At 32.7% G+C, this 27043-nt stretch overlaps 1 protein-coding gene across 3 annotated transcripts in view; it reads left to right on the top strand.

Annotated features, from left to right (window-relative positions):
- The window catches only part of didum (dilute class unconventional myosin), a 162624-nt gene that overhangs the window by 16008 nt on the left and 119573 nt on the right, over positions 1 to 27043 (top strand). For 2 of the 3 annotated variants that reach the window (XM_072540691.1, XM_072540689.1), the window contains exon 1: positions 11972 to 12080. The exons of the other annotated variant lie outside the window; for it this stretch is intronic. In XM_072540691.1, coding sequence (XP_072396792.1) covers positions 12048 to 12080 — 33 coding nt within the window. In that variant the 5' untranslated portion in view covers positions 11972 to 12047. Of the gene's footprint in view, positions 1 to 11971; positions 12081 to 27043 lie in introns of those variants that run through there. 3 annotated transcript variants of the gene reach the window in all.

Below are 27043 nucleotides of genomic sequence, written 5' to 3'. Positions count from 1 at the left end.
AGGATGATGGCGGAATGATTGATAATCTCAGCAGACAACAACTCTCTGCTCATATTGAAGGTAGAATTCACAACGAAGAGGAGAATTATGAAGTCGAAGCTGTTGCTAGTAGTGTAACACAAAAGTTATCAGAGCGACCAGGAAAAACCCAAATAAGTTGGATTGACGGAGACCTTATTCCATCTCCAAGAGAATTTCCTAAACTATCAAATCGATTCTCAAATGTGTATTTGTCTCCTGCTGAAATGTTTGAAAAATTTATAGATGACCAAATTGTACAGTTTCTTGTTGACAAATCTAATAGATATGCATTATTTTTAAATGAAACAAATCCAAACATAACATGCGATGAAATGAAATGTTGCCTAGCTATTCTTATTTTATCCGGCTATGCTGAATTACCCGCTGAATTAAATAATAAAATATTTACATTGTGCAGATAATACAAAACCTGACCAATCAGACAAGCTATGGAAACTCAGAACTTTTATGGATCTTATAAAACAAAAATTTATGGAAAGCTGGATCCCTGAAGAACATTTAGACTTTGATGAATCGATGATAAAGTATTTTGGACGCCACTCCTGTAAGCAGTTCATTCGTGGAAAACCCATTAGATTCGGATACAAGATGTGGTGTCTGAATACACCATCAGGGTATTTAGTCAGTTTTGATTTATACCAAAGTAAAAATCCAAAAGGACAAAGCAACTTTGAAAAAGAATTCGGAATAACCATAGCGCCAATGATAGGCATGATTGAAGAGTTTCCTGAAGGTGTAAGAAAATTGCCATTTAAATTTTATTTCGACAATTTGTTCACGGGTTTCAATGTTTTATAGTACTTGAAGCAGAATGGTTATGATGGTACGGGAACAATTCGAGAAAAGCGCATACCCAAGTCGTGTCCACTTATGAAAAATAAAGATTTTCAGAAGCAAAACAAAAGAGGCGAATACCGTTCCATAATTGATAAAGACGATGGAGTTATTGTTCTAAAATGGTTGGACAATAATGTCGTCGCTGCGGCTTCCACCTGTCATGGTACAAATCCAACTACCAGTGTGAAACGATTTTCTCGAATGGAAAAAAAGAACATTTCTATCAGCCGTCCACCACTTATAACGGAATACAATCGTTTTATGGGCGGCACTGATTTATTGGATGAGAATACTGCCAGATACAGAATAAGTATTAGACGCAAAAAGTGGTGGTGAGTTTACCTGGGTATTGGACGTTTCAGTAGTGAATGCGTGGAACGTTTACAGACCACACGAAAACATTTCACAGCTAGTATTTAGAAGACAAATAGTGCAAACATATCTTACGAAATATGGAGTTCCGCCTAAGGGAGCAGGAAAGCCGGCAGTATCACGGTCCAGTGTAAGTCTGAACAGGGTATCAGATGATTTGAGGTACGATGGTCGCAACCACTTGATTGTGCCAAATGAAGGAAGGAAATGAAGAAGATGTGCCGGTGAGGGGTGTTTGTCCAGTGTAATAACAAAATGCCGAAAGTGTGATGTAGGCTTATGTATCGAATGTATCGAAATTTTCCACACTAAATAATTTTATATGTCACATTACGCTAGCGTTACGTTAAGGTAACGGTCGTTTTTTCTAAAAATATACAACTTTTTTTAAAATGATCTTTTTATTTCTGTTAAAGACCTACTTATAGTCGTCTAATAAATACTTTTTGATGGTAAAGTTCAAGAAAGCAAATTTCGCCGTTAAAGGGTTAAACATATTTTGGCGAATCCAGGCATTTCTAAATTAAGATTTCCGTTACAAAAAGGGGATTTTACCTTTCCAAATCGCTTCCAAACTAGAATAGACCTCTACTATGTTCTAATTTTGTTCTACATATTGTATTTGATAATTTGCAAGAATACTCGAAGGGTTTGACTCATTAAACTTAAAATACGTTATTTGCTGCCCGTCTTGAAGCTTGCTTTCTTAAAAAGGGTCTCAAACGTAGACTTCTATGAGTCTACAGTCCAAGTATTTACAATTAAAAGGTATGTTTTACTAAACCATAAAAAACAAACATAAAATCTGTTACATTGAATTACCAGGATAATTATCAAATAATTTCATTGAGGCTATTACACATCATATATTCAAGATACTACCTAATCCTTAAAAATAGAAAGCGCAGAGGATTAGATTTTTAGATAAACTATTTTGCATTCGATAACACAAATACTTTAGATAAAAAAGTGATTCACGTTTATTTATTAATATATAGATTACAAATTCACAGAAATTTGTAGTCGATAAGTCTGTAACAAATATATATGTATACAGTGCTTTTCAGATAAAACTATCTACCTTAAATAACTTTTGAACTTCTAATTTTTAGGAAAAGCGCAAAAACACGTCAATTAATATTTAAAGGGGGAGACAATATGTCATATTTAAACTTGCTGCAAAAGTCACCCCCTCACCTCACGTATCATCTCTTTATTTTTTTTTAATTACTTCACCCTTTTTTATTTTATATTTGGATTCTACTTTTTGTACTGATTTTAAAAATGTATAATAGATTCGGCTTGTAGTAATTGGTTTATGCAATAGACAATTTTTCTTTTAACAAGATAGTATCTCCCTCTTGTTAAAAGAAAAACTGAATCTTAATTGACTAAAAAAATAGGTTGTAGCATAATTTAAACTTTTTAAATATTTAACCATACTGTTACTCGTAGTAGTACCTTTACAAACCAAGAAACAAAAAACTTCAGTTTTTCGATATATGGACATTCATTTTAATCGGTTAAGGCTTAACTCAGACCTATCACTTTTCGACCACATTAGAACCACAAAAAAGTGGTTGTGTGTTGAGAGCATACAATTTGTATGAAATATCGTGGTAGCACTCAGACGGACGACAGACTGTGGTCGGTATCAACAACTGTCGTCGTCGGTGGGTGATACCGTCCACAAAACTATCGCAGATGCTGCTTGTCCTACGCTCACACGGGCAATTCACCGACCACAAGCCGACCACAGGCACGGCATCCCCACCAGCACAGCGACTCCCTAGCCCTAGCCAAAGCGTCATTCACTTTTCTATGCGTAAAGCATAAAGTCGTGCTGGTGGTGGTTGTTAAATATTTGTTAAATAGAAATTTTAAATGTTATTAAAAAATACTCTTTTCTGAACCCATGCAGACCTACAATGTTAGAGATAGAGGTTTCGATGGTTATCACGGGTATGTTTACAATACGACTAATACATATCAAGAGAGATCACAGCTGTTTCCCGAAGAACGCTATGGTATCCGAACTGACCGACCTGAGATCCAGCATTTCGAGATCCGATCGAGAAGGGTTCAACCGGAATGTTCACAAGGAAGTAGTCTTTAAGCATCACTAGCTCCAATATAACCGCAGCTTTTGCCACATGAGAATCCGGGGCAAGCTTTGTCGCCAAGTCAACCGGAGTTTTCACCACTTTCCCAGGAGTCGCTTTTATCTCAAATTTTTGATTGACATCATGTTTATTGTGTAAATATTTCAATTAACATTAAATAATAAAATGGTTTTACTGACATTAGAGCGATTGCGAGGCGTTCGTCAGGAGGAATACTTGTCCTCATGGATGTATCTTCTCGTTTTAAATTATCCTTTAACTCTGTTAACAAATAATCGAAAGTACTTTTGCTCACTCGAAAATAATTAAAAAATTTGTCATCATACAGTCTTAAATGATGATAAAGTTGTTAAAATTGACTTTCCTCTTTATTTTCGATGATAGGATGAACCCAATACAAAATATTACGACGACGCCGTCTTTTTTGGCGCAGTAAAAGCCACAACAATGCTTCTTCAAAATTCATCGCTGTACTGTGTGATTTGTGTGGTTCATTTGTGATTGATTTGTGGTTCATTCGACCACAGCACGTCCACAAAATTGTTGACGGACAGTGGTCGTTTTGATCGACAAGTCAACCACCGTACGACCACTGTTTTGTTGGTGGAAAGTGGTTCGTCTGAGTTAAGCTTAATAGTCAATGACAATTTGTTATAATTTGCAACAGAGTATTTTGATGCTGCTAGAATTTTTAATGAAACACACCACAATAGACGTGCAACTCATAAGTATGAGATTGAACTGATGCAGAAATTTGGAGCAATAGGGACAGTTTGCAATAAATCATATAACCGACAGAGACTTGTAAATAACGAAGCAATCCAAGTAGCCGTTTTAGGGCAAGTTAACTTAGAGGCTGAGCAGTCTTAGTCACTCTCAATAATATGCAGAGCAATCGGTGTTTCACCCTACATAATTAAATAAATAAAGAAGATTTTGATCGTCGTCTCGAATTTTACGAATCATTAATAATCTACAATTGTTAAGCAATATTTGCCTTTCCGATGAATGCTTCTCTTCATTAAATACCTTGGTGAATAGACATAATTGCCGATACTGGGATGAGACTGATCCATATATTGTACGTGAATTGCACACACAGCATCCTCAAAGGTTAAACGTATGGTGTGGTATCTTAGGGGATCACATTATCGGACCCTTTTTATCACTGCAAACTTAAATGATGCATCGTATCTTGAGTTACTTAGGGAAGTGGTTGATCGTATCAGAAAGAATAGTAGAAAATAATAACCTTTCCGAAGATTTGGTTGTATTTCAACATGCTGAAGCTCGTCCACATTTTTGCTCTACCTTTGCGACAATTTTTAAACGAAACTTTTTCCGTTCTTTGGATAGGTAGAAGAGAACAGATGATGGATTTGCCACCTAAGTCACCAGATTTAGCACCCCTAGATTTCTTCTTATGGGGGTATTTAAAAACAAAAATTTGTGCTACTTAACCAGAATTTCTGGATGATTTAAGACAAATAATAGAGGATGAATGTCAACAAATAAATGCAGACGTGGTACGCAATGTCAGAGAAGACTTTTAAAATAGATTGTAATATTGTATGAAAGTGTATGGCAGTCATTTTAAACAATTAATAAAAATATTTGTGGCAGTGAACTGTTCATTCTAAATGTTGTAATGAAATTGTTAAATAAATTTGTGATTTGATTTTGGATTAATTTTTCTCATAAACTAATCACTTTAAGCATAATGTGTTACACATTTTTGAAATCACTACAAAGAGGAGAATCCAAATATCAAATAAATAAAGGTGGAAGTAATTTAAAAAAAATAAGGGATGATATAGGGGATGAGAAGGGACCTTTCCCAGCAAGCCTAAGTATTACATAATGTCTCCCCCTTTTCTTGCTATTTTTGTAAAAAAAATTGTAAAACTATAAAAATAACCTAGTTTAAGGTTAATCATCATCATCATCCATCCTTCTGCGTTCAAAGTTGAATATAAGCCTCTCCTAATTTCTTCCAATTCTGTCGGTCTTGAACATCTTGCAGCCAATTCCCAGCGACTCTTTTGACGTCCGTCGTTTGTCGTGTAGATGGTCTAGCTCTGCTTCTTCTTTTAGCTCGTGGTCTTCACACTGTAATTTTTAAGTCCATTGCCCGTCATTTATTCTGTCCACATGGCCCGCCCAGTTCCACTTCAGCTGGGCTATATACTCTATGACACCTGTGACGTATGTCCTTATCATTTTCTTCATTTATAACTCTGAGAGTCAGTGTAAGTAATGACCGTTCTATTCGTCTTTGGGCTAGTCTAAGTTTGGTTGCTGTAGCTTGGGTTAAGGAAAGTGCTTCGGTGCCGTAAGTCAGAAAATCTATGCGACTTTCCTCCAACGCTCTCATTAAGCTGTTAATTTCTATTGTATCGAATGCTTTTCGAAAGTCTACGAAAACTAGCATCAATGGTCGGTTGTATTGGATAGATTTTTTTATAATTCTTTTTATACAGTGGAGGTGGTCGTTGGTGCCAAAGATTTTCCGAAACTGCCTGTTCCCTAGATTGGTAAAAATCTTGTTTTGATTCCAATCTATTTGTTATTATTTGTTGAATAACTTGTTGACTTGTGAAAGGTAGTTTAACAGGATTATGGGTCTGTAATTCTCCAGGTCTCTTGGATTGTCTTTTTTGTGTAATAAAATGGTAAGTGCACTATGTAGGTGTTTCACTTTGGTGCATACGTAAGTTGAATAATTTCTTTATATTCTCTAAAAGTCTGTCTTCTTCCGTATGCTACTATCGTATGGTTTTTCCAAGTATTTTAAGGCTACATGAGTTTCTCTATTTCCTTGTACTCCCTTTTCTACAACGATTTTCATTTTAAATAAATGATCTACGGTGAATCGTCCACCTCTGAACCCCGCTTGTTTTTCAGGCTGTTTGTCTTTAATGCCTGTTTTTACTAAGTTTTGTAATATTTTGTAGTGCAATCTGCCTAATTTTGGTATTACTGGTATTCCGTAATAATTTTCTGGATCAGTTTTTGTGCCTTTTATATGTATTGGAGAGATGTAGCTTTGTTTTTATTCGTCTGGAACTCTTTCGCCATTTAAATACATTTCAAATCCTCTGCGAAGAATTTCAAACAGTTTCTCTGAACCATATTTTATTAGCTCTGGGTATATTTCACCAAGACCTGGGGATTGTTTTATTTTTAGATCTATCCTTTCTTTATCTTCTGTTTTTTCATTTTTTTGTAAGAACTAATTTCCTTTAGCAGATCATTAATGTGTTGTATCCATGTTTCGTAGGGTTGTACCGTTGTAACGTTGGATTTGTAGTTGATGAGGAAGGTGAATACGAAAATACGAAATTCAGGCGTAAAGAGACACATAAAGTCATAGCTGCACTCTATGGTTAATTTAGTTCTTACATATGGCTGTGAATTTTGGACAATGAAAAAAGACGATAAAAGACAACTTACAGTAATCGAAATGGACTACAACAATCTATAGCTATCTGCTAGAATGCCTAGAATAGAACGGATTCACAATGAAAAAATCAAAAACATAATCTTAACACCAGAAACAAGTGTTGAGCGTATCAAGAAAACAGTCTTGGATGGTTTGGTCATGTATTTAGATATAGTAATTAAGGTGACCGAAACGAATTTTCTCCTGGTAAACCCCTGGAAGAAATAAAAGAGACCGACTCCGTAAGTCAAGGAATAAATCGTGCTGACAAATAAATGGTGGCTGATGATTTAGAAGAAGACATGGCCCAATATTGGACAAGTTGGAGGCGTAGACTGGGAAGAAAATGCTGTGACCAGCTGTTTACAATACAGGCTAGCCGCCTATCTAGATAGATGTCTGAGATTAGTGAATATTCATTTACTTTCATAGTAAACCTTACGTATGTATGATTTAGTATCATTTGCTCTAATTCAAAATAAAAAAATGTAATAAATTTGTTGGAACACTGTAATATAAACTACCTAAAGAAATAAACCAAAAAAAAACTAAACTGAATTATAATATTTTTCATATTAAGTGTCCATAAATGATGAAAATATAATTGATAATATCAAAACAACTCCAAATTATTTTTTGTTACTCTGCATCTCCAAATCAGAATCATCCTACTGTTATGTTTTTAAAAGTGGGTGTTTGTATTTCCGTAACTATAATTCCTACGCGATAACATAAAAAACTATTTTGATAAGGATAATTTTATATTTTATTATGAACATATGTTTGAAAACGTTCCACCAAAAGTATTTAAATAAAATATTTGTTTTTGTTAAGATATTTCCGTTATCTTTATTTTCTTTAATGCTTATTTCTATTCTTGACCCGGCTTTATATGCAACCTTTGGTTCTACTAAGCCCATTAACAAAATTATGAAACGCAAGAATAAAGAAAAAATATATTAGCATATGTATATCTACTTCTATAAATATAGATATTAATGAATAAAGTTAACGTTGTTGAATTACAAACCACAAATTAAAGATAATAAATAATATAACAAGATATTTTTACGAAACGTTAACATTTTTATTCCACCATTTTGCTCAAATGGCTGATTTTTTTCGAATGCTTTACCTAATCAGTATTTAGTGTTGCTGTCAATTCCGCCGGCATTCGTCTAGACATACTTTTTATTAGGTCATCAATAAAACATATAAAATTTAATCGCTTTCTTCTATCAAAGCAGGTTTGAAATCTTGCATGTTAGATGTTTCTGGATTTCCATTTTTCATTTATTTATTAGTTTATCTCAAACATATTCATTCAGGTTTAGCTCTGGTAAATAGCTGGCTTCTCTTAATTACGATTACGAAGATTGCTCAAAACAGACTCTATAGTGTGGATTCGAGTTTCGGCATTAAAAGATATTATCTCCAATACACAAACAGCATTACAATCTATTTCAAAAGTCCATTTTAAATTTATCGTATTGTCATGAATTCCTGTCTCACTATTATATATTTGTTATCTGAATTATCCCGGTAATTGTTCAACCGTACAACAAAACGCTATATCTATTACCTTGTCTTTTCATTAATTATTTAATTTTCATGTATGTATGAGAGCTGTCATATTTGTTTTGAAGCTATTTAATTTGCTTACATTGTTCTTATTGTTCTTAATATCATTTTCCTTAACTTTACGTATTTTCGAACATATTTCTTTCTGTAGATATTTGCTATAAATAAATATGGTCTGGGAATATTAAATGTTGGCATCTATCTGTGTAGAAAAGCAACTAGTAATCATACACACAAATTTCAAACTCCCAAAGCGTCGTCTGTACACTTGGGGATCACCAGCAGATACACCTGAACGAGAGGCTTGTAACCAAATAGACTTCATATGAATAAATAAATAATACAAAAATTGAATACTAGCAGTAAAAACATACAAGTTTAAATATTCTAACAGATTAGAATATTTTGGTAGAAAAATTAGACTGAAATTGAACAGGTCTGCAAGGGAGAATAAACAAACAGTGTACTACAACAAAAAATTAAGTCAATATCGAGCAAAGAAAAAAGTACTGAGAAAAACTAGACGAGAATGAAAGATATATTACACCAAAGAAAAATTGGTTGAAATAAAGATAGAAACGAATATAAGAGGATTTGCACAATAATCAGACAGATGGTAAGACATGCGATAAGACATATATTTCATAAAAAATGTAATGAAATTAAACACTATAAAAAGAAACACGATATATTTTACCTGCACAAGAAATGAAAAGAGATATCTAAAAACAAATAACAAAACTATCCCAAAGATAGTTAAATGAATAAAAAAACTACTTTTCTGAATTATTTGAAGTAGTAAAGTAGTGAAGAGTAGAACACTGTATAACTATTGTCATCATAGGTACATATATAATAGAAGAGTACTGAAATACTAAAGGTTTTAAGAGAAAATAAGATTAAAGCACTGTCTTTATGAAACTGAGATATTGGTAACTGATTGGCTTAAGTCGACATTTGTCACAATACCAAAGAAACATCGTACAGACATACAGTGTTTATAGGACAAGATGTCTATTAAGTTACATTTTAAAGATCTTCCTACGAGTAATGCATAGCAAAATATAGATCTATATATCCTCAATTCCAATTTAAGAGTGGCTTGGGTATGAGAGATGTCTTCATTGTATTCAAGTTCAGTATCAATTTGTTCAATTTCCAAGTACTGATACAGAGATACAGAGATATAAATAAAAATATACAAACATGTACGATCGATTTTAAAAAGGCTTTTGACAAAGTCCGACAGACCAAAATGTTAAAAATATTGAAACCGGCTGGATTGTGCGATAAAGATTTACGAATAATTAAAAAACTGTACAGGGTGTTTCAAAAAGTTATGTCATAAATTAAATCACGCATTCCGGGGACAAAAATAAATTAATTAAATCCAACTTACATTAGTACAAAAGTGTACACAAAAAAAGTTATAGCCCTTTGAAGTTACAAAATAAAAATTGTTTTTTTGCATTATCATATTCATATATTCATAATATGAATTTTATGGCATCATTAGTTTAACACATTATTTTTAAAATTTTTTTGCCTCCTATCACTTTTTTCAAAAAACAGTTTTTATTGAGTTACGGCCCTCTTCATTCCCCTTTAAAAAATTACGTGCAACTAAATAAGTGGCTTAAATGAATTAACAAGTACAAAAAATATCTATAACCTCTATAATATGATATTACAATAAATGTTCAAAATGACCCCCATTTTCTTCAATACACATTCGTATCGTTTTAATAAGGAAAACCGAATGCGCTGAAAAATCATATTTTTCTGACGAAATTGATTTGCAGCTTCAATTATTCTAACCCTCAATTGTTGTTCGTCCTCTATTGTTACAAAATACACTTTCTCTTTCATAAACCCCCAAAAGCAAAAGTCCATGGAGTTAAGACCTGGCCTTCTCGATGGCCAAGAAATAGTTGCGTCACGACCCCATCCAATCCACCGACCAGGATTCTGCCTGCAAAGGTATTCCCGGACTTCATTACTGTAATGTGGTGGAGCGCCAACTTGTAGAAACCACATATTTTGCCTTATTGTAATATTCACTTCTTCCAAATACTCTTGTAAATCGTTTGCCAAGAACTACAAATAATTATTACCATTTAAATTGTTGGGAAGACATACTGGGCCTATTAGATTGTTATTCACAATTCCTGCCCAAATATTAACGTTGAAAGTCCTTTGGTGATGAGTCATTTTTTTGGCGTGAAGATTTTCGTCGGCACAAATGTGCTCGTTATGATGGTTTGTTATTCCATTTCTACTGATGGTAGCCTCGTTGGTAAACAAAATATTTCTAATAAAATTAACATCTCGAGTGTTTTCCATTAACAACCAATCGCAAAATCCAATCCTTTTACGATAAGCCTCAACCAATAACTCTTGAACCATTGTTAAGTGATAGAATTTAAGCAGCTGATCCTTCAAACGCCTCCAAACCCTTACGTGAGGAACATTTAGTTGAGCAGCTATTACTCTTGTACTTGTTCCAGGGACTTTTTCAATCATTTCTAAAATGTCTTCATCAGTTGCATCCATTATTGGACGACCAGTATTGCCAGCAACTTGCGGTTGGAATGTACCCGTTTCCCGTAAACGACGATCAATGGTCAGAAATAATCGTCTATCGATTGGGGTGTTTTACTGCATAACGCCTTGCGGCTGCTGCACTATTGCCTTGACATTCACTTACGATATTCCCGATAGTATTTTAATATCAAAATTTTTAATCTTAATCTTATTCACGCAATAAATGATAGCTTCAAATTATTGACCATTATTGATGGAACTATTTGTAATTATTTAATAATAATAATACATTTAAAAACACTCACAGAAATTAAAAGATTTCGCAAATAAAAACTGACATTAAAGTATTTGAAATATTGAATGTCAAAATTAAATTGCCTTAAGCACGTTAGTTACAGCAATACGATAAAAAATTAAAATTACTTTAAATGTAAAAATAAAACTAACAACAAAAGAAACGTGAGAAGAATGATATTTCTTGGATGAATTATTAAGGTGACTTGTTATTAAGGTGGATGTTGGCTATTTTGAATATTTACAAATTTTGTTCAATATATTACAATATATGTTACTTAACTGTCCAGTGTCCCTTTTATAATTTGAAGTGTTTTTTTTTAATGTAATTAATACATGTCAAGAAATAAACTACTTTTGTAGTTATCAGTCTGTGCCAAAATGTGAGCTTTGGTATGGTCTAGCATATGACCAGTGTTTTCATAGTGCTCAACTACTGCGCAAGTATTTTTGCCCAAGCGGCAATCACTTTTATGTTGTGTGATGCGTTGTTTTAGCCATTATGATGTTTGGATAAGTAAGTAATCACAACTGTATTACCGTTTGTTTAAAATATAATTTTTAAAGATATACTCTAAAGTAATACTAGAATTTTTAAAGATATAAAGATATATTAAGATATCCTTTTTTAATTTTTGGTGGAATAAAAACAGAAATTAGATTTGCAACATGATTAAATTTATAGGTAGGTTTGTAGAAGGGATATCTGTACTTTAAACTTTAAGAAAGGCAAAGGTGTAGATTACTCTGGAAATGGAATTACCGAAGTAGTTAAAAGTGTTCGTGTTTGTATTTGTGATTGTTATGTTCTGATGTTTAATAGAAACGTGTCAGAGTTCAGAAAGGTACATACTTAGCACGTATTTCGGTCAGGATATGTAGAGAATATTTAAGTGTTTTAAAGAAGCCATGAATATTAAGAATAAGAGCAATTACCTCAAGTAAAGGAGGAATTATATTTTTTTGATGTTAAATTCAGGTTCTTTGGTTTAGAATTTACAATGCGAAATAGCTAATAAAATACAAATCACAAAATTAAAAAAAAAACGTAATATTTACTTTACTCCTACAGAATTTCTTGGTTTGTTTTGTGTTTTAAGTCAATTTCTGTATCAATTTATCCATATATTGACCTAACTATTTCATATTGTATATATGACTTACATACCTTACTGTGCTATATCTGAGCTATCTTTCTTGTGATTTTAAGTTCCTTTTTTATTTTTATTATTATTAGGTCATTTCCAAAACACAAACAGTGGTGTTTATTTATTTTTTTTTTCTTTTTAACCTTTTAATAAGTATACATATAGGCAGTAGATCTTCATTTTAAATAATATACCATTAGGTGTAAACGTTGCAATGTGTGTCTTGTCATAAATCAGTTACAGTAGAGCCGCTGGATCTTTGCACATTGTCATCATTTATTTTATAGAAAACGAACCAAAATGTGTAAGCCCAACTTTGTTGGTTATTAGAATTAGAAAATGGCTTATATTACAATGGACGTTTTTATACTTTTCTTATATTTCATTTATTGCAGTTTGAAAACTGGGTATACATTTATGAACATACAGTTTTGGAAACCTTTATCTACTGTAAATAAATATTTAAACCTTAATAATCACAAATAAGGGTGTTTTCATTTCATATAAACAAATATATGGATTATGATCTAAAAAACCGAATAGAAATCTACCTCAGCGTTCCATCATCTTAATCATTTTGTTTATTCAGTGTTAAATACTGTTTTCCAAATTAATTAATAACTTTTACTACTGTTGAGGAGATTAATGGATTCAAGATTAAAGAGCTTTGAACCTCATAAAGGGTATTATTCATACAAAATGACTAAAACTGTAATAAACCTAATTACACTAGATGCAAATTACATATGCTATCAAACTGAATTGAAAAAAATGTACAAACAAAAATTAACACACCAAAATTTAAATATAGAAACCCATGTAGAATAAATTAAAAAATAGAAAAGTTTTGAGCTGCATAAAAATAGTATATTACTTTATGAGAAACATGACTTTTCTTGACGCGCCCGATATTACGTCGATATTACGAGGGCAAGTTAAGAAAAGTCGCTTCTTTGCCGATTAAGTATACTATTTTTTTTTCAAACGTAGCAATTTTCAACCATAAATAGTACAATTCATACGCTATTTTTACTCGAAATTAACTGTGACAACTATCAAAGTCGTCTAGATGTTATAAATTAAAATATTTAAGTCGTCGGTGCGATTTGCGTCTCCCTGGTTACAGTTGTTTGACAGTTGTTTGCAATTATTAAAGACAGATTATTGTTGTTGCAACCGCAAGCGCAAATTTAGTGCGAAAATGGAAAACCTAAACGAAATTGAGTCCGCGGCTAATGATGCAGTAGCACGTTGGAATGATTACTGAAAGTTGTTCTCGACCATCAGTATCATCAACAATTACCAATGCGTATCAAGAGTCGGGAACATTTTTGCACGGTTTCAATTTTGAAAATGCCTCATTAACTAATTGTACTTTTAATATTACTATAAATAAAAATGATGTTTAATTGTTGTTAATGACATTTGTATTGTTGCTTTGTGACATGTTTCACATTGTTGCCTTGACAACATTTTTCCCTCCGCCGTAAAGAAATGGGAAAAAAAACTGCTGCCGGCGGAGACATCAAACTTTGACAGGATCAAGTTAGATAAGTAATGTCATCATTATTTGACGTTTGAAGAAAAAACAATTTATTTTATCAGAATCTGAGCTACTCATATTACCAGTGTCTATTTTGATTTGTTGAATGTTAATGTCAACCATATTTTTTTCTCGGATATACCACTTTTTAATAATTTCATGAGTATGCCTCACACATTTTTCCCAAATTTCTGTGTTACCTCAAAACTGTGTCAAACCAAAATTGGTTTAGTGCCTCCTTCCACATATTTATAACAGAAATATCAGATTGACCATCTCTACCAATATACTAATTGTACAGGTTGTGTCATAATGGATTTACGGTTTTAAAGGAATAAAACAAACATTCAAATCATTGTAGATCAATTTTAATACGCTTGTTAGATACGTTAAAAATGCGGATTTATTGTTGAAACAAGACATCGTTTAAATGCTGGTCGTCTTCTTCGTAGCAGGCTGTTAGTCTAGAGCGCAAGCTGCGGAAAACTCGCTGGCAAATCTGAATGGGTATGTCACATATAACATTGGTAATGCGGTCTTTCAGTTGCTGGATCGTTTTTGCTACTGGATCGGTGTAAACGATACTCTTTAGGTACCCCCATAGAAAAAAATCTAACGGGGTCAGGTCTAGGAATTGTAGAGGAAACGGAACATCTCCATTAATAGAAATAACCGTGCCAGGAAACAGTTCTGTAACTGCGTTGATCGACATTGCTGAAGTATATGCCGTAGCACCTCTTGTTGAAACCACGTTCCGGTGACATCATACCAGGGATTGACGTAAAAAATTATGAATCATGGTGAAGTAGCGAGCGCTGTTCACAGTAACCGTACGTCCTGCACTATCTTAAAAAAAGTACGGTCCGATTATGCCCCAGGCGGACATGGCACACCATACGGTCACTTTTTTGGAGTGTAATTGTCGTTTATGTTTTTGCCGCGGATTATCTCGAGCCTAATATCGGCAATTGTGCCTGTCCACATATCCATTAAGATGGAAATGGGATTCATCACTAAAAATAATGTTTTCGATACCACCTTTATTCCAACAATTGTTCATCATTGTCTCAGCAAAAGTTTTCTATTTTTAAATGGCTTCAAAAATTGACAAAGCTAAATTTTACATTTTCGCATGTTTACGAACAGACCGCCTGGGATATCAATTTACAGCGTGCCGTATCCTGTCAATATTGTCTAGCGTAATTCCGAAAACGTCCTGTGATGTAGTCCGATAGGGTGTTTTAATATTATACCTTTTATAAAGGAATTTTTAAATAATTTTTTTTTGATTCATGGTATACTGGAATTTAGTTTCATCATAATTGTGGATATTATATAAATCACTCATTAGGAGTAACTATATTACGGTTGCATTTGTTAGAACGCCGCAAGCAAAACTACCTTAAAAAAGCTTAACAGTATTCAATTGAGATTGGTACTTGGTGCATTTAGAACTAGCCCCACTAGTAGTATACAAGTTCTAGGTAAAGAGCCACCTCTAAACATCAACAAGGTGACAACAATTATCACTAAACTATATTGCCAAATTTCAATTCAAAAACAACATCCTCTTTTCTCTCAAATATTCCACCCTGGCATGATCTCTTTTAAAAAGACAACAAACTGTATACCTCTAATAGAAATTTTAGTCACAAATTTTAACATGATTCAACTTAGTCTATTGCTTTATAAAAATGCAATCTTTCCTCCATGGACAACCCGCCCACTGACCATTGACCTAACACTAAGAAACTACTCCAAATCAAATATTAACTTCTTGACAATTAAACATCTTTTTGCAGAAATCATATTCCATTACCCCAATTACTTACAAATCTTTACCGACGACGCCTCTAAAACCCTCCTACAGCATACACTTACATACAAATTGTGGTATACTCACAGGCCAGACCACATCTATATTAAAGCCTTAACTTTTTTCAAAGCGAATAACACGATAACGTGCGTCATCATTTCAGATTCACTTAATGCGTTATTGAAATTGAAGCAAATTTATACAACAAATCCCATTATACAAGTAATAAAAAATGAATTGGAAACACTTCATTCCATGGGAAAGGATACAGCTTTCATTTGGGTACCATTGCACACTGGAAACTGGGGAAATGGAAAAGCATATGAACTAGCAACTACAAGTCGTATTAACTTAGAAGATACTATAAAAATTACAAAATATTTTTATAGTGACATGAAACATCTGATTAGTTCATTGCAATAACATTTGGCAAAATTACTGAGAATTATAAACTGTTTAAGAATTGGTCATCCTACTGTCAGACACAAGTTTCACTGCTGTGAAACACTTCCTGTTTGACTGCCCATGTTTCCAAAAAAAGAAGAATATTGTATTTGTCATCCCACTAATAAACCTGCGTGGTTGATGTGGAATAAGTATTTTTAAATAAAAAAAAAGTTTATTTTAACAAAATTTCTAGTCATCTGTTTGTTTTCGAATTAATGCACTCTAAAACAAGATTAGTCGGATAGTAGATGATTTTTACATTTATTGTAAAATTATTTTATCATTTATTTAAAAATATGCACAAAACAATTTTTTTGCAACACTTATGTACTTTTGTTATGAATTTAGAGCAACTCGAATTTTATTCTAAAAATAGTGACCACGCTGTATTTATAATTGATTTTCCTGTAATTAATATTATTGAAAGCAGAAATGTGTATTTTATTGGTTATTACACGATAGTCTTGCTTTGCATAATATCGTATGAACGTAATAGTATCCAGAGGATATAAATGTACATGTCATTAGTTGCAGGTGATTGTGGATTAGATTACAATATCACACGGCGTGTTTCCAATGTAAAACCTTATTGCATTTACTTTGAAAAAAAAAACTAATTCTTAATATACCTATAATTAAAAATTCTATATTGGTAATAATAATTATTGGGAAACGGATACTTGAACCCATTAAAAAACACATGGAATTTCCTAATATTTTTTTATCAATATATTTTTTTATTTTCGTTACATTATAAAGTGGATAGCATCTAGTAAAAACAATAAACATGAGTGAACTAAAAATGATTTTGGTTGACGTAAAACAACTTTTGATAGTTTGTCGTTTTATATAGGTTTGATAGTGGCTATATGGAGTTTTAATATTTTTATATTAAGAAGCTAAGCGAAAGCTAAGTTTTTGTAGTATAACTGAAGATTATAAAACCCAAACTTTAAAATCTTTCATCAGAATATTTTTTCGTTTTAGTTTTTTTTGGGACTTTCTCCAATAATTGTCATTGATTCCAACGTTGTTCAGGTCTTTTATCTGAATAGTGATAGTTCTATATTTAAATACGCCACATATTATCTTACGGCACTATTACTCCAGTCGTCAGAGACGAAAATGACACTAAACCTTTAAAAATTATTCGAACAAGCTGAATTTTGCTGAGAATAATAATTTTGAGACACCAAAAAGTTCCAAAAAAGTTTACCTCTTTTACCGACGGGCTTCCCCTTAAAACCCCCCTCGCAGGGGGAAAAAAGCAAAAAAAATCGATTTACCAAGAATTTGTACGCCGTAGTAAAAATGTAGCTGAGATAATTTTAAACAATAATGTTTATTAGCACTTTTTAAGTAGAAGGAACTGTTCTCTCACAAACAACGCTTAAAGCGACTGTCGATTTTGAATGTCAGTTACGCGCGCGAAATCAATGTTCAATAAAATTTGTATCAGCTCGACGGTAAAAATTCGATATCTTTTGATTCAAGTGTCCTATCGACAAAAATCAAGATGCGTTTTAATGGTAAAGAGTAGCTTTCGTATGCAATTTTTGTATTTCACAGCAAATAAAGTCAGATTTTATAAAGGTGGTAAATAAATAAACGTGGCGCGATTTTTGCCATTTTTTATGATTCTCATAAAATCAGTACAATAAATCCCTTTCATTGACTGTCCACTATAGTTTTAATAACTAGAGCCCAACCTTCAAAATTTGAGGCATTTAAAATATGCCTAAGAAACGCTGGACTTAACCTTTAACATAACAAACGATCTAAAACGTTTAAAACTTTTTTTTTAATTACACTAAAAAATTTTTTTTGACGTTTTTTAGAAGAACCAAACTTCTGCTATAAACTACACCCAAAACCGTCTTCTTGAAGGCATTTGTTGCCTCCTATTTGTTGCCACAACGCAAAATTGAAATTGCATGTAATAGGTTTTAAAGATTGATCTCTAAAAATGGAAATTTTACTACGAATGGTCAATGAAAGGGATCAATTTTATTGATTTCACGAGAATCGTAAGAGATGGCAAAAGTCGCGCCACATTTATATATTTAACACCTTTATAAAAACTCAGTTTATTTTGGACAAAACATGAAACTGCATACGGAAGCTGCACTCTTTACCTTTCAAACGCATCTTGATTTTTATCGATAGGATACTTGAATCAAAAGATATCGAATTTTTACCGTCGAGCTGATAAATTTTAATGAACGTTGATTTCGCGCGCATAACACATTCAAAATCGACGGTCGCTTTAAGCGTTGTTTCTGAGAGAACGGTTTATTCTACACAAAAAGTGTTAAAATATTTTTGTTTATAATTATCTCAGCTACATTTTTTATTTGAAATATTTTTTTCTGCGGCCTACAGATTCTTAATAAATCAATTTTTTTGCGTTTTTACCCTACTATAATGGGGGCTTTGGGTGAAAGCCCGGTGATAAAAGTGGTAAACTTTTATGCATCTTTTTGGGGTCCCAAAATGATTATTCACGGCAAATTTCAGCTTGTTCATATGATTTTTAGGGATCAACTCTCTGACGACTGGACTATATCGATTCTAGTATCAAAAAGATTATGGAATCTTAAGATGATTATGTAACTACAACGCTTAACGCATACATAGTTTTAAATTTACATAAATGCAGCGACGCTTCGATTTTTGATTAATCAGTTTTTTATGGTATATTCGATTATTTTACTTTAACCCTTAGTCAGGGTAAGAATCACCCCACCACTTTTTGGTGCAATTTGCGGTCAAATAAGATATCGTTTTAAAACCTTTGTAATTCCTTATTAAAGTATTTAAAGTATTTAAATTTTTAAATTCGATCCAATACTTTATTTGATTTCATCATCATTTTGGCTTTACAACCCTGCGTGGGTCCTAGGCTCCTCAATAATTTCTCTCCAGTCGTCCCTATCCATCGCCTTTCTCCGCCAAGCACGTATTCCAATATTTCTCATGTCTTCATCGATATTATCAAGGCAGTTTGTTCCGGATCTTCCTCTTCTTCTCTGACGAATGGGTTTATCAAGGAGCGTTTTTCTAGCTGGGTCATTTTGTTTCATTCGCATTACATGTCCTATCCACCTCAAACGTCCTATCTTAATATATTTTACGATATCAGGTTCCTGTTATATTCTATAAAGTTCGACGTTCGATCGTCTTCTCCACACTTCATTGTCATTCACTGCTTCATAGATTTGCCTTAGTACTTTTCTTTCGAAACATCCCAACATGTTTTCATTATTTTTTGTCTCTGTCCATTTTGTCTCCAGGTCTCTGAACCATATTTTAGGACTGGGTGTATTATTGTTTTGTAGAGTTGTATTTTTGTAGTTCTCGATATAATTGTGGATTTAAGGAGGAGATTGAGCCCAAAATATCTGTTGGCCGTGCAGATTCTGCGGTTTATCTCTGTGGTAATATTATTTTCAGTGTTAAGGAGCGCTCTCAGGTATACAAATTCGTTCACTACTTCCATGACGTCGTTTTCTATAATAAGTTGTCGTAGGATTTGTGGTTGCGTGCTTATTTTCATATACTTCGTTTTGTTGGTGTTTAGTATTTGTTTTTACTAGCTCTTTCATTGCTTTGAACATTTCTATTCTATTCACAGAGTCGTACTGTCATCGCCAGTTAACTTGGCGGTGCACAAAAACCCAAAATTGCTTAGTGGCTTAGGTGGTGGTCTTTAGTATCCTCCCAGTTATCAGGTGCGTAACACTTAAGTGATTTGCAGCTATTATTTTTCAGACTTCTTATTATTTCGGATAGTTAAGTGTATTTGTGACAATTTCTAACGATGGCGTTGAAAAATAGTAGAAAGAATAATTCTGTTATCAGTGGACACTCTCGGGAGATTATATTTAATGTGTTTAATTATTTCAAAAATATTAAACTCGAAGCAGAGACCCTAAAAACTGTGAAAGAAAATACAGCTAAAGCAACAGGTAAGTTTGTACTTACAATAAATTAATTTTAATTAGACGACTTCTAAATAATAACAAAACCGCACTACGGTGGTCTATTTGGACCAAAAATAACTCTATATTTTTATTTCATTTTAATTATATATTATTTTTAAAACACAATAGTTCTATTTCTATTTATAAGGCATTTTCTTCCCACTGGTGGAAATATTTTGTTTGTTTATGTCTACCTTGTATTAAATTAAAATAGATCAAAAATAGGTGAATATTTGACATACATAATAATGTTGACAGCTTACCACACTTACAAAAAATTTAAATTATTCGTTATTTTACAAAAAATGATCCAGAGTTCAGCACAATTCTATTACACATAAAATACAGCAAAATTAATCACGTGGATAGTTTCTTAGGTTTTTTGCTGATTACACACCTCACAGCAAGCTACAATATGATACATGTATATTTGCAAAATTTCGGGTTTCCCTTTTCGTACAGTATTTTCAATGCCCTCTTTTACCTATAAAAAAAAACCTATGACAAACAAACAAACCTATGATTTGTTGACAAACCTATGGCTTGTTTTTAAACCAGGAGGAGTAATTCAAATTTACCTTTAATTTTTTTTTACCTTTAATAATTTTATAATGCTATAATATTTATGGATTACCGTCGAAGGCCGTCATGATCAACCCAAAAAGAAGATATAATATATTTGCAGAATTTTCTAGCGACTTTCTTGGCTGTGAAACTTTTTAGTTTACTCCTCCTGGTTTAAAAACAAAACATAGTGGAGGATTTGGTTGATTTTGTGTCGGCATTCCAGATTATTGCATAACAGTTTGTCGAATATACGAGAGCAAATATTATCCTCCACAGGTGTAATTTCCTCAACAAAATAATTGTTTGCCTACGTTTGGAAGAGTATGTCATAATCCCACAGGTATTTCCCTCACTATAGTCGAAGTTGTTATTTCACGTAGATTTTACTAAAAGACATTCGAGACATTATAATATTTACTTATTTAGTGTAAAAACATGTAAAATGTAAATAATAATTTTGAAATAATACCAAGAGTTAATGGATTTTGGGAACAGCTTTGACCTTGAAAATGCCACAAAGAATATAACTAAATATCTCTTTTCTTACTCAGACTCTTTAAAGTCTTTTACAATATTTTAGAATCGAAGATATGTAATTATATTATTAATGTATTGGATTTTGACAAGAGCTATGCATTACGCCTATTTAGTACACAAGTTTATGTGAAATGTTCAAGGTCATAGCTGTTCCCGAAATCCATTACCTCGACCTGTATAATTTGTTTACGATTAAAAAGACATTAATAGATTACGTCAAATTCAAAAAAATATTACTTGCTAATGACCTAAGTATTTGTATAATACAGTTAAATAGCAAAACAGGTCAAATATTTCTCAGTATTTAAAATTTGGTATTTAAAACCCATTAAATTCATGACTTTCTCCTAATGACTGATTATGAAAGCGGGCGTTAAATTAGTTAGGACTAGTGTAATATATTGTGTACTGTCTTTCGATATGGCAGTAAATATAGACATTTTTATACACCTACATCCTAGATAAAATAAATCACTATAGTTACTAATTCTTTTACAGGCATTTCCATCAGAACAATCGAAAGAATAACAAGCGAGGCAAAATGTTCTTTGAAAAATATCGGCAGAGTCCATTTTTCCAGTCCAGGCAAAAAACGAGTCAGTAGATCAATCATAGATTTGCCGGAATACCAAATAAGCGACATTCGCAGAATAATTTACGATTTTTATAAAACAGAAAAATGTCGGGTTACGGTAAAAAAATTAAAACAAAAAATTCACAACGATTTGGATATCACAATTTCACAAACATCTTTAAGGCGACTTCTACGCAAAATGCAATTTCGTTGGAGGAAAACCGAAAACAACCGAAAAGTGCTTGTAGAAAAAAGTGCAATAAGAGCTTTGAGAATAAAATATCTGAGGCAAATCAAATATTTTCGGAGTCAAAATAGGCCAATCGTGTATGTTGACGAGACCTACTTACACAGCGGTCATACTTCTTCAAAGAACTGGACTGACGAATCAACCAAGGGGTTATTTTCAAATATTTCCAAAGGTCAACGACTAATAATAGTGCATGCCGGTGGGGATATGGGATTCATAAAAAATGGGTTATTAATCTTTAAATCAGGTTCAAAATCAGGGGCTTACCACTCTGAAATGAATTCAGACAACTATGGAAAGTGGTTACAAGAACATTTATTACCTAATTTACCTGCTAACTCGGTATTAGTTTTTGATAACGCACCTTATCACAGCATTCAGTTGGAGCGGGCGCCTACATCAAACTCAAACAAAAATCAAATGATAGAATGGTTAATGCAGAAAAATATTTCATTTACACCTAGTGCTTTAAAACCTGAACTGTTCCATGATGTTACCATGTCATTAAGAAGGAAGATGAGTATATGGACAGCGAGATAGTTGCTGATAACGCCACGCAAATAGCTCCAATTATTATAAATCTTGACAGTGACTCTTCCAGTACAGAGTTTTCTTCTTCCGAAGATGAAGATGAAGAAAATTATTATTTTCAAATAGATACCACTTTTCAACACGGGTACTTGTTTTAGTGTTATAATAAAACTAAAATATTAAAATTAAATAATTACTGTGTTGCATTTATTTATACAATATCCTCCATTTAATTTGAAACCCAATATCAAAGTAGATTTGTGAATTAAATTCAGTCAATATTTTATAATTTGTTTACTAAGTTAAATAAATATTATAAACTGTTGTATAAACAATGGCTTACTATTTAAATTGAATAAAACAAAATTACAATTTCATCTTTCTAATAATATATTAAAGCTTGCGAAAAATATTACTTTTTTAATTGTGTAATAATTATTTGACCTATACCGCTACGCTACTGAATATACTTATCAGAAATAGTAAACCAATAGGATGAATCATAGGGCGTAAACATAATTTATTTCTCTGTGACGTTGTGCGTACTCTCTCGCCAAGTTAGCTGGCGATGATTGTAGGCTGCTTTGTAGTCTTTTTCCAGTGTTTTTCAAAAAATTTTTTCAGGGTTGCAATCTGATGAATTGTAGATTTACCACCTCTGAAACCTGATATTTTCCTACTATCCGTTCTGCATATGGTGCCATACGGTAAGATAGTACTGTGGAAAATATTTTATACGTGCATTTAGAAGCGTAATTTCTCTGTTGTTAGAGCATTCAAAGATATCTCCTTTTTTGTGTATGGTGCAAAGTATTCCAATATTCCAATCATTGTGGAGGGATTTCTGTGTCCATATTTCTTTTGTAACCTACTGTAATGACATAATGGCATGACCACCTTCTTTATATAGTTCAGCTGGGAGATTATCTATTCCCTTTATTTGATTTAAACAAATAAATTTTGAAATTAATATTTTTAGCTGGTTACTTATTTTTTAGTTCAAATGTTGAAGCTGATGATATTTGGCGTCCATACAGTAACAAAGGTTTTGTTAAAACGTTCTCTCACATTCTGAAGCATTTACGGAGTGATTCCTCAGCATTCGGTGACAATTCGTTGACGTAAATTTTCTAAACATTTTACTTTTTAGAGGTTCCCACAAAAAAAAACTTGGGGGAGATAAATCTGCTAACCGAGGAGGCCATTCGATGCTGCCTCTTCTCCCAATCTAATGCCGTGGAAAATGTTGGTCTAAATATTGACGAACAAGTAAAGCATACAGCAAGGATCACCATCCTGTTAAAAAGTCAAACGATCTTCATCATATTGTTGATCATTTTCAACAATATTAGTCACGGCAGGATTAATCACGCCTTTCAGTAATTGTAAATATATTTCGCCACTCAATTTGTCGGGTAAAAAAATGGTCCCACCAGTCGATCAGCGAAAATACCAGCGCATACATTTAGTTGTTGCGGTTTTTGTGTATGCACCTCATGAAAAATCCTTAAATTTAAATTAGGCCCATAGAGAAGATTATGACGATTTATAGTTCCTTTAATAAAAACCTGCATTGATAGGAGAAACGGATATTAAAGAGAAACTGTGGATAGGTCACTGCTCGCTCAATCTTTATTTCACAAAACCTTAAAAGGCGGTAATAATCATTATCAAAGTTGCTGCATTACGTGTATTTTATATGGGTACAATTTGTTCTACTTGAAAATGGCTTGGATGATAGTTTGGTTAAGTTTATATACTAAAAATGAGATCTAAATAAAAATATGTCCTAAAACTCCAATTAGTTTCATTAACTACAGGCCTTCCATTTTTTATTACATAGGTACATTCCCAGTTTCCTGACATTTTTTACTAACTCCATATATACTTCCTATTGACAAGTCAATAATACTGTGGTCCATTATATTACTGAGCTATCAGATTAGCATATTTATTGTTCATGAATTACAACGAAATAATATCTACCCTTTCCCGAATGGAATAAACCACGCTGATAAATTTTTAAATGCTACAATTTAATGCTTACAACTGATATTCGCAAGGGAATCCTCTAATTTCACGTTCTTTTATCATATTATTTACTTAGTCTAATACATTTAAGACTAATTTATAGAAAATTAGAAGTGCTTTAAAACGATATCTTATTTGAACCATATTGCCATTAGAAAAAATTTGCAGTAATTCCTACCCTGGCGTAATGGTCAAGGTAAAATAATCGGAAATACCAAAAAATGTTTCGGTAACAACATATCGGTTCTAGATGAAATTAAACCCAATCAGCTTCTTATTAGTACTGTTTGCTCTAGAGTTTTTAAAGTTTTTTGGCCATATCCAACGAAGTGATCACAAAATTGAGCGGTTGGTGCTCCAAGGAAAACCTCAGGGTCAACTACAACGGGACAGATTTCCACAACCATGGCAGACATCACGAAAAAGCTTCTCAACAAGTAGAATACTGAAGCAGTTCATGTGACAGATGACCGCGACCAGTGGAGAAGTATAATTAATCAGACTATCCGATCTGCTGAAGCTCAATGATGAACCACAAAACATTGGCCAATATGTTAATTATTATGATGATGATAAATCCTAGATTACATTCTCTAGCCTGATCCTTTTTAAACTATCTAATAGCTTCGATATTGAACCTTCCATGTAGCTCTTTGTCGGTGATCGAAAGTAGTCTGCCCATGTTTCCTTCTAAATGTGTTTCGTTTTTATTAGTCCGATTATTTCTTCTCTTTGTCCTCTGATTATTCTTCATATTTCTTTTTGTGTTCCGTAGTAGCCGTGTTCCATCTGTTGTGAGAAGCTATGTTAGTGTTAGAGTAAAGTGCCCTAATATCGGATACTTTTTTTTTAACCCTAATATTAGTTTTAATACGTCAATTCATTTATGGATATTTTAGAGCAAAACAAGTAATAGACTATAGAGAATCATTTATTGAACGAAAATAAATCATTTCTACGAAGTAGAAAATAAAATTTAAATTTTAATAAAAAACGGTAAATTTAGACTGCCAAAAAAAATGTTCATAATACCGGATGTTAGGAAACCGGATAACCGATTACCCATCGAGGCAGAAATCACAAATATATGTGTCTTTTTTGTCTACATTGATGCAGTCGGTGTGAGCCCACTTAAAACACTTTGAGCACTGAATCCATTCTTCGCCCGAGGTATCTTCAGAGAAAAGTCCAGTACAAAACATACATTCTGCTTCCTCTTCCCCAATGTCACACTCCATGTCAGAATCATCATCTAAAATGAATTCTTCATCTTCTCTTCAGATGAACTAAAAGCTTCCTCGTTCTTAGCATTTTTCTTTTTAACCTTGGTTGTCATTGTCTTCTTAGCAACAGATTTTCCTTTATTTTTATTTGTTTTCGTAAAAGGCTCATATTTGTCTATTTTAAATTTCGGAATTCCCTTTGAAATACTTTTATTTCTCTTCTGTTCTGACAAACTACTTTCTAAGGCATCTTTGTATGGTGTACCCGTAATCAAGGCAGCAGATCCTTTTCTGGATTCTTTCTTTAATACTAGACTTGTAAAATGAAGTGGTGGGTAAAGGGCTAATATATTGTGGCCGCACTGTTAAATCTCTATTATTAGAAATGTTCATTCTCCAGAAACTCCATTCGCCTAGCTCGGGCATATTTTGACAGATTCATTGTCGGAAACCTACAACACAACAATTCCTACTTCTCAGTATTAATAGCTAAAGTATCCTACTATTGCATACTACTTTGTTTAAAAAAAAAAGAATTATTCTAAATAGTGGAAGTGTATACTAAACACATCAAATTTTGCGTAGTATATATTTAAAAAATATATTTTAGTTATTATAATTTAATATAAATATTTATTATATGGTGCAGATAAATAAATATTTATTGTCGGTAATTCGCAAGTTTTATTTTATTTACTATTTAGTTAGTTTACTATTAATATTGGCTATGAGTACGTGTGCTTGGTTGTATAGTAATTTCCAACCACTTTTAGTCTGTCAAAAAGTAACTAACTTCGCAAAAAAAATTACTAAAATTCACTAGACAGTTGGGACTGGGAATAGCGAACCGACTATATATGATAAATCTTCCACACATTTGGTCGCCTCAATACTTCTTGGAGGAGTTACATGCTTCGGAGGAGTTACTTGGTTTTCTTGTTCAGCCTCTGGTAGATTTGGAATTGAAACTCGGTCACCTTTCGCTTGATGGTGAATGGCAAAGTCGTGTTCTCGAAAAATGTGTTTATTAAATGGGCAGATACCGATATTTCGAAAACGATTTATAGCGATTTCAGCTGTAGCACATCTTACATAAGCTCTTCCAAGCAATTCGCAAACTTGATAACAGGTGACTACTCTTCCAGGGTTGTTCCTTAG

Source organism: Diabrotica undecimpunctata, chromosome 8 (assembly GCF_040954645.1).
Source record: "Diabrotica undecimpunctata isolate CICGRU chromosome 8, icDiaUnde3, whole genome shotgun sequence".
Taxonomy (NCBI): Eukaryota; Metazoa; Arthropoda; class Insecta; order Coleoptera; family Chrysomelidae; genus Diabrotica; species Diabrotica undecimpunctata.
Note: the sequence above shows the minus strand (reverse complement) of the source record. Positions and strands in the feature narration are given on the sequence as shown.